Here is a 13,483-nt window from a genome sequence, read left to right as displayed (position 1 = left end):
ATGAATCTTTGTGTTTGTGCATATTTATTGTCCTGCTAGTTGGTTGGCTGTGTTTGTCATAACACTGTTGACCACTTTTTTCTTTTTCAATCTCATAATCCCCAAACAGAAATAGATCTGACATCAGAGAAATTGAAAAGAAAAGCGCATACATTTTGGAAATAGGAAAAACATATGAATCGAAAATAGAATTAACATACATAAAAATAAAAATCATTTCAAGAGGAACATTATAGCAGAGAGAAAAATTAGATTTATAATTGTGTATTACCAAGCATGTGATTATACATTTAATACAAACGTAGAACCAGTTTTAACACATATCAAGCTGGCAATGCCTTAATTCTAGATAACTCCTCCACCTTAAAGCCTTCTCCTTCATCCCTTAGTACATTTTATTGTTTGGATATTTCTTCCTCCTTCAATTCTTTCCCTTCATCCCTAACTTTAATCCTTTGGTCTACACAAGGTCCATATGCCAAACTACAAACAATATAATACAGCAAATTAATGGAACTCAATATGGCAAGAATCCAATAATAGTTTTCATACTGGCCCCTGTTAATATTATTAGAAACCCAACTCTCTTTCCCTCCTTTTTTAGTGAGGTCATTCACGGTGCTCAGTATAGCAGTGGCTAGCAAGTTTGCCACAGCCATCCCCAGTAAGAACAGAGAAGATGCAATGCTTGACATGCTTTTTGGGAATTCAGTGTAATAGAACTCTGTTTGGCCAATGGCATTGAAAGCTTCCGCTAAGCCATTCAAGCAATGTTGCGGCACAAGCCACATAGCTGACATATCCACCAGTCCACCAGCATTGTTCAAAAACCCTTGTTTGATTGCCTTTCTCCTCCTAACATTCTCCACAAGTGCTGAAACTACCATGGCTAGGCAAGAGAAAAACAGCCCTATGCCCATTCTTAGTTGTACACCGAGGTAAACTGGTTTTCCTTTGATCTTTGATGCCACGGGAAGGATTACTCGGTCGTAGAGAACAATCCAAAGTGTTAGAGCAATGATTGTGAACATTCCGAAAGATCCTGCAGGGATTTGGAAGCTTGAAGTCAAGTGTCTGTCCAAGGACTTGGCTTGGAGTACTGGGAATGAGGGTTGGCTTATGTTTATGGTCATCATGATCCCAGAAGACCATATTGGGGTGACTTTCAGCAATGCCTTTAACGCTTCCACTTGTTCCACCGTGCAAATGCTCCACGGGTTTAAAGCTATTCCATCTGGGGTTATATCTTCAGGCTTCCGAATGATGCAAGCTTTATTTAGAAACCTGATTGCACAAAATACTCAACATATGTCAAAAAAACATTCATGGACTGAGCTTTAAATGATGTTGATATGACAGTGAGTATACCTAAGTTTGTTGGTTGGCACTTTGAGCTCTGAATCCTTTCTATGATGGTACCACCCACTTGAATCCTGAGGTGGTAAAGCAAGCCTTCTGTTCTTATAAGCGACCACAGCCACTTGCGCAAATCCAGTGAGCAAGCTCTTGCTAGCTTTCATTTTCACATAGATGGGAGAAGCAAGGAAGAACAACAATGCAGAGAAGAACATGAGAATTGCAGGAACTCCGAAGCCCACTTTCCATCCAATGTGATCTTGAATGTATACAATGCCGGTCAAAGCAACCAGAACCGAAGAAGTTGCTGCAGCATAGTACCAACTGAAGTAGCTCTCCAAGACCCTCTCGTTCTTTGGATTATCCCTTTTGTCCAACTGATCTGCTCCAAAGGCCAAGGAACATGGTCTAATACCACCAGCTCCAATGGACATGAGGGCAAACGAAGCAAACAGGACCCAGTATTGCACTTGTGTAGGGGATTTGCAGCTTTGACCTGATAATAGATCGCAAGGGGGAGGCTTTGCTTGTGGAATCATAGCCGTTAACCATAGGACTACCATCCCCTGTCGTAAATAAATTTTAGATTGATTTCATTAATACAAGCAAAAATGCTTAGTAGTAGTCTTCACTCTTCATACAAGTGAACTACTGAGTTTGCTATTGTTTTGGTATAAAGACACCAGAGGCCAGCTTGATACAGACGATCTTCCTGTATATACATCATAACTCCAAGAACGACATCTTAAGTTTCCATTCGGTTCGCAAATTCAGTGAGGAAAGGATAATAAAATTAAAGAATATTTTTTTGTTGCTTGGTTAGCATGAAAAAATAGAAGGGAAAAGAAATCGAGTTAAGGCCGTTAGGGAGAAATTTTCAAACTTTTACATTTCAATTCCTTTTCATTTCTTGATTCCTAACAATTATTGAGAAAATCTTCAATTTCTAACTTAATTTTGAGAAAGCAAGAGACATTGGGGAAATCACTTTACTTTACTTCCTATCTTTCCTTTTCTTTGTCCTCATTAAATCCAAGAACCAAACTCGCCAATAATTGTTTCAATTTATTTTCTTTCACCCCACTTCTGTGTATAATCTCTCCAAAACCGATAAATCACAAAATAACTCACAAGAGTAAATATGATTGATGTGACATAATTGACTTTGTGCCCACATCTTGAGATCAGAATTCACAAAGGGCCCGTTTACTAACGTTTTTACTTTCTTACTTTTGCTTTCTCAAAAAGTAAAATCATGATTTTCATTTCTGAAACTAAAATATAAAGTAGAATTATGTTTACTAATTTTGTATGCTTTCAATATTTTCAAAACAAGAAATTAGAAAGTAAGTTTAGTAATTATACTTTTGATTTTGTTTTCTAAATTGTATTTATATATATATATATATATAGTGAAATCTCTCATTCTAAAAGGCAAATCTGGAATTTTGGTTTCTGGTAGTCGGGAATTGCAGCATTGATGATATATATATATATGATATATATATATATATATATATATGAAGAATCATGTTTCCAAATACTCTTCCCCGTTGTGAGGCCAAACGTACCGTGAACCACAACATGGAGAAAGAATCACAAAAATCATTGATTGGGCAAGAAAGATTTGTAACTGAATAAGCAGGGTTAGGTTCAAATTCACTTGCCTTTTTCAGATTTCTCCTGTTGAGCCAATTCATCTTTGAAGCAAAATTTTCTAGAGAGAGAGACGGAGAGACTTGACTGATTCAAGGATTCTATGATTGAAACCAAATGTACAGGGCATGTGATGAAATTGGTGTGCCCATGCCCAGTAAAGCGTTGGTTGGCGACGACGTTCTCTTCCTCATCTTCCTCCTAGTTGATTTGAGCCTCAATTTGCTCTCACAAATTCGAGCCACCCGACGGAGATTCCTCTGTTGAATCCTTCAATTTTGAGGTTGGGTTTCACCATCGACAATAGATCCGTGGGAAGCGAGTATTTGTAGAGAGAGAAAGAAAGACATAGGAGAGAGAGGCGTTCTCGGAAGTGGCGATGATAGAGGTGGTTGTCGGCAATGGCGATGGTGGCGATGGTCGTCGACGATGAGGGTCTGTGGCTTTTTTTTTTTTTTTTTCTATGTTGATTTGGGTATATTGTTGATGGTGTGTATGAAAGAGAAGAGAGTTGGTTTGTGGCAGTGACTATGGTGGGAGGAGGTGGGTGGAGGAGATGGGTGATATACGGCGGATGGCGGATGACTGGTTAGAAATTTTTTTTAAATGCTACAGTACAGAAAGTAATTTCCTTGAACAGTGTAGAAAATAGAAAAAGTGAGAAATTCTAACTTTCTCTTCACTTCACAAATTTAGAAAGTACTTTCTTAAAACAAAAAAGTGAAAGCATTTTATTAAACATGATTTTTACTTTTGATTCTTAATTTTAGGAATTGGTAGTAAAAATCAGAAATCATTCCTGTTAGTAAACAGGCCCAAAGGAAAGTCAATTTTTGTTTTAAATGTTACAAAGAGAGCAGGCCTAAAGTTCCCATACTAATTCACTGAATTTAGGACCACATAACAGAGTGGTGGGATCTACATATATTAGCCAGAGAATCCCATCCTCTTCAGTTCATAATGAACATATACGTATATACATAAATGATCTCTCCGTCACGAGAAATTATTAGTTGCAACAGTTATTGATGCAACAGATACATGAGAGTCGTTGGATCAGGTAACCATTGGATACAGTTGGTATGTTTTTTTGATAATTACCTTTTTTACACTTAAATCATATCCAAAGGTTACCATGCTTAAGGTGGAGAAAGTTCTTATTCAGTGGTGAGCAAGAGATCATTACATTCCTAGATATATATATATATATATATATATATATTCAGTGAATTTATCTTGTAAGCATAGTTTGTTCAATTGCAAACTAAATTTTGACCCTCTAATCTTCCAAACTTGTCTTCTAGACTATGCTTAAGTTTCTAAACTCCTAAGCGGAAATGTAATCAGATGCTTTAATGTTCTTAAATAAAGCCCATATAAGAACTTCATCAAGCTATGCATATTAGTTGAATACATAGATCCCCAAATCTAAGATCACTAATTTGGCACACTCTCTTTCTCACTGTGCTGCCAAATGCTAGTTCTTCTACATAGAGTGACCAAAACCAACTTTGATTGGAAAATAGTGTGTCACACCCTAAGCTAATTAAGTGGGGGAGTCTAACTATATAACATATATATATATATATATATATATATATATATATATATATATATATATGCAATGATAAAATTTGGAAAGGAGAAATTCGTAACAAAAGGAAAGGAAAGAGATTTTGGGGGAATTAAGAAAATACTACCAAGAAACTGAAGATGGAACCAAAGCCAATGGTGAGGAATCGACTGAGATATGAATCAGAGAGGAAAGCCCCAACAATTGGCATGAAATTGGTAGCTGCTGACCAGAAGAAGAGTATGTTGGTCCCTTTGACTGCACCAATGTTATACTCATTCATCAGATACAATATCATGTTTGGTAACAACCCATAGCTTGCCACCTTCTCAAATGCTTCATTCGCTACAGGACCCGCAAAATAGAAATTCAATCAAATTGGTGTCAAAGATCACAAAAAATTTAATAAAAACAACAAAATTCTGAAAAACCCATGAGCATTTTGAGCTTATAGCCAGAGAGTATTTATACCTATATATATATATATATATATATATATATGCATGTATGTATAATGTATGTTTTACATACCAATGATGAATGGCATGGTTATCAGCCCACCCTTTGGTCTTCCTTGTGATGGTTTCTGCTCCATTTTACTCTGCTCTGAAGAATTCTCCATTTCCTTCTATCAGTCTGTGTGTGTGTCTGTGAGAGAGAGAAAGAGAGAGAACCATAGTAGCATCCGTCTAGGAAGATGGTCCTAATATAATTAGTCCCAGTGAGGGATACGATGTGACAGGTTACATTTTAAGTGAATGGGGTCCCACCACTTTTGGCCTTTCCGGCTTGATCAGATATTCTGTTTGAGGGATAAGACTACAGTGGTCCCTTGATTTCATGGACTTTGTAGACTATTTTACTGCTCTGATACTTGACCAGGACGCTTTCGTGGGGCCTAATGTCTAGGTACTTGAATGACCACTTATTAGTTACTACGTATTAGTATAAGATTAATACCCCCTGTAAGAATCGAAAAAATAAAAAGAAAAAGGAATTGAAGTTTCAACAATATTTTGAAAATTTTGTGCTTAATTTTTTTTGTTTTAAAAACTTACGATTTTTCTTTTTTCATCCTAGTGAATTGTTACCGATGAGTCAAGTTAGTTACTCAGCTAAATCATTTAGGTTCGCTGCACCGTGTAATAGGCATAACAAATCATTTATATATAAGCTTGTTTATATATTATACGAATGATCCGTTGCACTGCAATTAACTTTTTTTCTGCAAAGTGGACTTAGACTTGTACTACTCCATAATTTTCTTATCAAATACATAGTATATATTAATGGCTCCATTCAAGAAAGTAATTGAATTCAGTGGAATGTATGACTTACTATTTTGACTTGACTTAAGTAAATTCAATCACATAAAAACCTTTCTCGAACCTTTTTTCAATCTCTTACAGTTTAACTAAAATGCAACGTATTTATTAGACAATTGGGAAATTAAGCCTGATGAATAAAAAATAAAGAATACTTTATAGTGTCCAAAATTTATCATATCAAAATAAATAACACAAATAAGATGGTTTCGATTCTTCTTGAAAATAAGGTGTGTGAGTGAATTACTTTAACTTAAAAAAAAAAAAAAAAAAAAAAAACTTCGACTTCAATCAAATGTCTCAGCTCAATGGAGAACCAAGGCTTCAAATTTTCTAGCTATCAAAGATACAAATAAAATCCCTAAAGTAAAAATTGAAACAAAACATAACCTAATTCTAACTTCAGTTTGGCAAAAACCATATAACTTATTGTAGTAATCCATTTTGTCCCAACCCTTTTCTAAAACCTTTGAGTATTCATGCGATTGCACTCCTTTCCAAAGTATTCCATATTTCTCTTTCGGAAGTTTTCTATGTTGCATTAGACATTTTTCTAAAAATTGAACGCATGTGCAATGATGGATGTAAAGACTTGGACGACATTTCTCTTAGTCAAGTTCCTATGCGTTATTTGTGATGGATTTGAAGACTTGGATAATATAAAATTGCAATTAATTTCGACTGTCTAGTGTCTAATTTGAGTGGGAATCTAATGAATTGCTTTGAAGGTGGCATGGGTTCAACTTTCTAGTTTCAAGTCAAGAAAATAGTTCAGATTTTGGTGCTTTTAGTGGCAAAAAACCATCATTTATTTTGGAGTTGTGCATTCAACTTCGTGTGTTTCACTTAAGAGGAGTTTGAGGATTAAGTACTAAATAATAATTTAATTAAGTGGAGTTTGAGGATTAAGTCCTAAATAATAATTTAATGTATTGGATTTGGTGTGGCTGACGTCCGGCAAATACCATATAACTTCTTGTAGTAATCCATTTAGTCCCAACCCTTTTCTAGAACCTTTAAGTATTCATGCAGGACTTCACTTCTTTTCAAAGTCTTCCATATCTCTCTTTCGGAAGTTTGCTCTGTTGTGTTAGACATTTTTCTAAGAATTGCACGCATGTGCAATGATGGATTTAGAGACTCGTACGACATTTTTCATAGTCAAATCCCTATGCGTTGTTTGTGATGAATTTGAAGACTTGGTTAATTTAAAATTACAATTAATTTCGGCTGTTTAATGTTTAATTTGAGTGGGAATCTAATGAATTGCTTTGAAGGTGGCATGGGTTCAACTTTCTAGTTTCAAGTCAAGAAAATGGTTCAGGTTTTGGTGCTTTTAGTGGCAAAAAACCATCATTTATTTTGGAGTTGTGGATTCAACTTCTTGTGTTTCACTTAAGAGGAGTTTGAGGATTAAGTCCTAAATAATAATTTAATATGTTGGATTTGGTGTGGCTGAGGATTAAGTTTATGTCATTTTATTTGAATATTTTATTTTAAAGGGGAGTTGTCATTTGTACTAAATTAGCTTATATTAAGTTTATGTCATCTTAAAATGGGTTGAATTTTTGTCAGAATTTATTTTAATAAGAAAAATGAATTAAATGTAATTCAACAAGAAAATGCATTATAGTCATTTAATGAAAAATAATTTATCACATGATAGGCATAGAACATTTTATAACAAAATAGGACAGTTTAATGGATATTGTATGCATAGTATAGTTGATGGGGTTATTTGTAAATTTGAACATAGTTAGGGTATAATTGACGGGCTTATTTGTAAATTTAAACTATTTTGTAAAATTGAACATAATTCAATTAATTAATTATTTATTTTTGCACTTCAAGAAAAAAGAAAAAAGAAAAAAAAGAGATGGGTCAAGAGAAACAATCAAAACCCAACGAACAAACAAAGCCCAAGGAGAAAGAAGGCCCATTGGGCAATGCAACCACCAGTATCAACAGCTGTTACCGTAAAGGCACCAAGGTGGGAGAATCAACGGGAATACCACAATCGAAGGATAATACGACATTTTAGCACTGGGATCAAAGAAGGAGTCCGAAAGGTTCCAGGTTGAGGCAACATCTCTCTCTCACAAATGGACAATTACATCGTTTGACAGAGAAAAGGCGCGAACAGAGTCGCTGAGGATTTTTGAATAGTGGCTACAAGACCTGGAGAAAACCCTAGTATTTGACGTGATACACAAAACGGACCAAGGTAAGTTTCCGAACAAGAATTTTATTCGACTTTTTCATCTGTTTCCAATTGGATAAGGCCCAAATGAGGAACTTGTGCCAATTTCTAGGGTTCGTATGGAACCCATACTTATGTTGAAGTGCTGTCAGATTACCTGAAGGGTGAGTTCGGTTGCATGGAATTAGAGTATTGGAATTGAAATCGGTAAAATTTTATCCAAGAACATCTTCATGCTGCCACCTCTCTCTCTTATAACCCGCTTCACTGCACCAAATTGTCCATCCCCAAGCTCTGCAAGATACACAAATGATGTGGCTCCACGCCTATTCAAATCCTAAAGACCCTCATGGTCGTCTTCAGCTCTCCAAGTGCACAAGTCGTTATTGCACCAGAGCAACAATGTTTGCATCAATTTTGCATGATTCTTTATATTTTTCACCTTGATCAGCTTCTTGCTTAGGATAATCATCTTCTTGATAGATGGCCAATTGTTTATGGATAATGGTGATAATGATCACCAGTATTATTCCTCCTATGATAACGATCTAGTAGTTTCTTGGATTTGTGGTGGAGAATCCAAGGAACCACATGGTGGTGTTCTTTGTTCTGTTCTTCAGTCTCATATATGCCTTGTACCCTGAGAGAGAGACGTTGAAGGGGGAAGGTTTAGAAGGATAGATGAGAGACTTAAGTTGGTGCATGTGTTGCAAAGATCCTTTGGTTTTGAATTTAGCATTAGATAGCTGAAATTTGTCTTATGCGTGGCAATAAAATGTACACAAGGGTTGCAATTCTGTTTTTATCTTTGATTTTATCCACTCCAGAATACACATCACGTATATGTAGAGAGATTAATCTTTTCTTTTTATGACCCCTAAAATGTTTAATCTATCTTGATAAAGATTCACCTGTACCATAGACAGGGCTATACACATGGTAGTATCCATTAAACCTTCTTCATGATGCATTTTTTTGGTAGTTCTAAAACCATTAATTTCCAATTAGTTTTCAAATTGATTAAGGTCTAGTTGTGTGTTCAATTAACCCATGGTTAGGTAGTTACACCTTGATATATATATATATATATATATATATATATCTGTAAATTTGTATAGACTAGGAGAAGGAATACACAGCAGCATGGCATACCCTGGGGACAAAACTAGAGCAGCCAAAGCAGAAGCAAACAATCATGCATACAATACAGAACTTTCTCAAAGCTTACAACACCAGCAGAACCACAAACCAACAAGCAATCAACTTACTACTACAACAAGAACTTAAGAGTTAAGAATTAAACAGCAGCTGGACCAAAAGACGAGCTTAACATGTTTCACAATGAAGGTGAATGTACTAGCTAGTTAGATGCAAGCATTCTAGTTGAAGCAGAGTCCTTCAGTTTTAGACACATGAGCTTGAATATGTTGATATTCTTAACATTCCAAAGAAAAGTAGAAGGGAAAATTGAATAGACACAGCAAGCCAGGGCCACTTAATCTGTCAAGGGTTTGGAGACTACCCCAAGCTGGTAACCAAAACACAAAGCCATGTTTTGGAATACGATTTTTAAACCAAATACAGAGCAAAGACAAGAAAATAACTGGAATTTAAGTTTGAGTTCTGGCTCTTACCATTATGCATCAGGACTTCTTTTACTTCCTTGAAGATTTTTCCTGACCAAATTCAGCTCACGTAAGGCATCAGTTATATCCATCCTGTCTTGTGGTGACTCCACGGAGCATGCAACTCCGACCTTGATCATTGACAGCAGACACTCCATTCTGATGCCATTTCTTGATTCTCCAGGAACCCGATTACTATTCGACACTTCTGCTGACTCTTTTTCATCGTCATTCAGAAGTATTGGGTCTACAATCTCCATAATGCGGTCGGGCAAAGCCATCATAGCAAACTTATGAAGGTTAAGGCCTCCCTCAAACATACTGTCGGTAGGCCTTTTCCTTGTCATCATCTCCAATACTAAGATCCCGTAGCTGTAAAATCCCCTTTAGTTGACACTTGGCTTCCCAGACCATACTCTGCCATTCACAAAATTAATGAAAAGAAAATAAATTTTTGACAAAGATAGCAAGCACATTTGAAAAAGATTAGCTATTCAATATTTAGGTTTATGAGCTAAAAACAAATTAAATTCCGATTTAAACAGGTTATATCTATTCACATACATCATTCTAACCAATCAACAAATCCGAAAAAATTTATACCCCTCCTTATATTCCAATGAAATTCTCTCTCTCTCACGCGCACGCACACACCAACACAAGGACTAACCTATATCAAATTTTAATCCTAATAAGCTGTAGTTAGGTATCAAATCTAATTTCTAAGTTATGGTATATTCAATGATGCAATTTGAAAACTAGAAGATGAAGAAAAAGAAAATAAAAAGAAACAATAGTGTATTGTGCATGCTTACCTGGAGCTGCATAACCAACTGTTCCCCTTACTGCAACTGAACTGCTTTGTTTTGGAGTTGTGAGTTGTTGAAGAAACCTTGCTACCCCAAAATCTCCTACATGAGCAACCATGTCACTATCAAGTAGGACATTGCTTGGCTTTAGGTCGCAATGAATTATTGGCGTTTGACAATGATGGTGAAGATACTTGAGTGCAGACAACACATCAACTGCAACATTAATTCTTTGAAGAAGGTTTAGGCTCTGAATTTGATCACTCTCTCCGTTACTAGATGTTGGACTTGGATGCAACCAACTCTCTAGACTTCCATTGGGCATAAACTCGTAGACTAGAGCCTTAAAATCATTTCCTTGAAAATCAATGCTTGAGCAAGAAGTTATGATCTTTACCAAATTTCGATGTCTGATGTTTCTTAATGCTTCACACTCGGCCATGAAACTTTTGGAAGCTCCCCGACGGAGGAGGTTTAGTACTTTGACTGCAACAATGGTTTCACTTGGATCAAGGATTCCTTTGTAAACAGAGCCATAACTACCCACACCAATCAAATTTTCTGAGGAGAACCTGTCAGTTGCTTTGAGGAGCATTTCAAAAGACACTTTCAAGAATGAATCCCTCAACATTATTCCAGAAGGTTGAGCATTTCTTTTCTTTTTAACCCAACAAAACCAGAAAGATAGGACCATTATAAAACCCAAAATTGTGCACGGTATCGAGATTACTAATATGATGAGCACAAGAGAACTTTTATGTTTCCTTGGTTCTTTGATGTTGCAATTTGGTAGTTGAAGTTTGGGTATGCCTCCACAGAGCCTATTGTTTCCTACAAGTGATATTGCACTAGCATTTGCAAAAACTCCTTCAATAGGCACCTCACCCTCAAAATCATTGAAGGATAAATTAAGATTCTCCAAGGAAAATTTCTCCAAGAAACTTGGAATCTGTCCAGATAATTTGTTCCTAGAGAGATCAAAGTTTCGAATACCTCTCAAGGAACTCAATGATTGAGGAACAGATCCGTTAAAGGAGTTTCCCTCCATATAGAGGTTTTCGAGGCTAGTGCAACTCTCAAGACTATTAGCAATTTCACCAGACAACTCATTCTCAGATATATCCAACTCCTCCAAATTTTTTAGGTTGCCAACCTCTAAAGGCAGGGATCCAAACAAACGGTTTCGAGATAAATTTAGTGACATAGAAAGAGCTGAAATTTTAAAAAGTTGTTTGGGTATGGTGCCACTAAGATTATTTTGGGAAAGATCTAGCAATAACAGTTTTTTGCAATTTCCAAGACTCAAGGGTATGTTGCCCACTAATCTATTCTCACCCAAGTAAAGCTCTGTCAAGAAAGACAAGTTTCCTATAGATTCTGGAATTTCCCCATAGAATGTATTTCCATCAAAAAATGCCAGTTGTAAATTTTGAAGTTTTCCTATAGTAGTTGGAATTGTGCCCGTGAATCGATTACCGTACAATGATAAAAGATTTAGGTTGACAAGATTACCTATTGCTGAAGGGAGTTCTCCATATATGAAATTTTGTCCAAGTGTTAGATAAAAAAGTTGGTTTGAGAGATTGCCAATGGAATTGGGTAATAGCCCTCTGAATTGGTTAGCGACCAGATCTAATATCTGCAAATTGCTACAGTTGGCCAAAGAGTCAATGAAGTTCATTTCATCTGGATCTCCACTCCCTAAATTATTACTAACTAGAGAAAATTCGTTGAGATTTCGTAGGCCTCCAAAATTAACTCCTAATTTCCCACTGAAATTATTGAATCCAATTTCAAATCTTTCTAGTGCTGTACAATTGGATATTGAGAGTGGAATGGGTCCGGTAAAATTGTTTTGCCATAATTCAAGGACTTGAAGATCAGGGAGCATCGTACCCAAGCTCGGTGGAAGAGTTCCATGAAGATGGTTATTAGGCAAAGAGAGTAGAGTTAGAAACGAAAGATTGTAAATGGAAGGAGGGATTATACCAGAGAGTTCATTGCTGCCAAAAGCCAGTCTTTTTAGGTTTTTCAATTGACCCAAGGCATTAGGAAGTCTGCCCGTGAAAGAATTTTCAGCTGCAGACACATGTTCTAGAGAAGTCAATCTCCCAATGAATTGAGGGAACCCCCCAGTGAAGTGGTTCTGGTGAATGCTGAGAAAAGTGAGCTTTGACAAGGAACCCAGTTCTTCAGGAAGATTCCCAACTAGCTTATTGTCACCTACACCAAGAGACCTGAGGTTGGAGCAGTAGGATAGGTTAGCTGGAATTTCTCCTTCAAAGCTGTTGTTGTATAACAACAATAACTGCAGCCTGAACAAATGACCAACTTGGGGAGGGATTTCACCTTGAAGGGTGTTGTTGAAGAGCTGTAACACCCGAAGGAAGCTCAAGTTTCCGACATAAGGTGACAACGAACCCACTAAGCCTCTAGACGTTAGATCAATGATGATGACTCTACGATGGCGATGACCACATGCAACACCTTCCCACTTGCAGAAATGAAGGGACTCATTCCATGAGCTCACAACACCTTGAGGGTCATGAATAATCTTTGACTTGATGGCTAACAAGGCAAGATGATCTGTCTCATTTTTGTCAATAGTTATCGTACTGGCAGTGGCATTAGGGAGGGTACTCATGATGATATGCAGCAATGTGATGAACACTAGGGATAGTTTTTGTATGTTGAAGGAGTTAAGAGGCATAATTGGACTCATTTCTGAAAGTGCAGAGATATCAAAATAGTGAGGCTAGTTTGAAAGACTTGTATGAATATATCAAGAAAGTTCACTTGTATTTTATATATGAATCTGTAAAAGAGGCACTTTCCAAAGTCTTCCACTTTCTTTCAGAAGTCTACTTTATTTGCAGATAGACTGTGTCGTTAAACTTGGGTTAAATAATTTTCTAAGAATTGCACGCAAGCATGCTAAG

General features: G+C 36.4%; 2 protein-coding genes across 2 annotated transcripts; both read right to left on the bottom strand.

Moving 5' to 3' along the window:
• Positions 1-230: 230 nt before the first annotated feature.
• Positions 231-5,240, bottom strand: LOC132285388 (protein NRT1/ PTR FAMILY 1.2-like). The gene is made up of 4 exons (XM_059787564.1): positions 5,117-5,240; positions 4,713-4,930; positions 1,369-1,922; positions 231-1,284 (listed from the first exon to the last, which is right to left on the bottom strand). The coding sequence occupies exons 1-4, from the start codon at positions 5,205-5,207 to the stop codon at positions 396-398; spliced, it is 1,752 nt and encodes a 583-aa protein (XP_059643547.1). The 5' UTR covers positions 5,208-5,240; the 3' UTR covers positions 231-395.
• A 4,853-nt stretch (positions 5,241-10,093) lies between these two features.
• LOC132281758 (probable LRR receptor-like serine/threonine-protein kinase At3g47570) lies at positions 10,094-13,266 on the bottom strand. The gene is made up of 3 exons (XM_059783429.1): positions 11,759-13,266; positions 10,551-11,230; positions 10,094-10,152 (listed from the first exon to the last, which is right to left on the bottom strand). Exons 1-3 carry the CDS (start codon positions 13,264-13,266, stop codon positions 10,094-10,096), a joined length of 2,247 nt encoding a protein of 748 aa, XP_059639412.1.
• Between the last annotated feature and the right edge of the window lie 217 nt (positions 13,267-13,483).

The sequence above is a fragment of the Cornus florida genome, unplaced genomic scaffold (assembly GCF_030987335.1).
Source record: "Cornus florida cultivar Cherokee Brave unplaced genomic scaffold, ASM3098733v1 CherokeeBrave_3.0.0_Hap2_Chr11, whole genome shotgun sequence".
Classification (NCBI taxonomy): Eukaryota; Viridiplantae; Streptophyta; class Magnoliopsida; order Cornales; family Cornaceae; genus Cornus; species Cornus florida.
The sequence above is the reverse complement of the archived record's forward strand: the minus strand, read 5'-3'. Positions and strand labels throughout refer to the sequence as shown.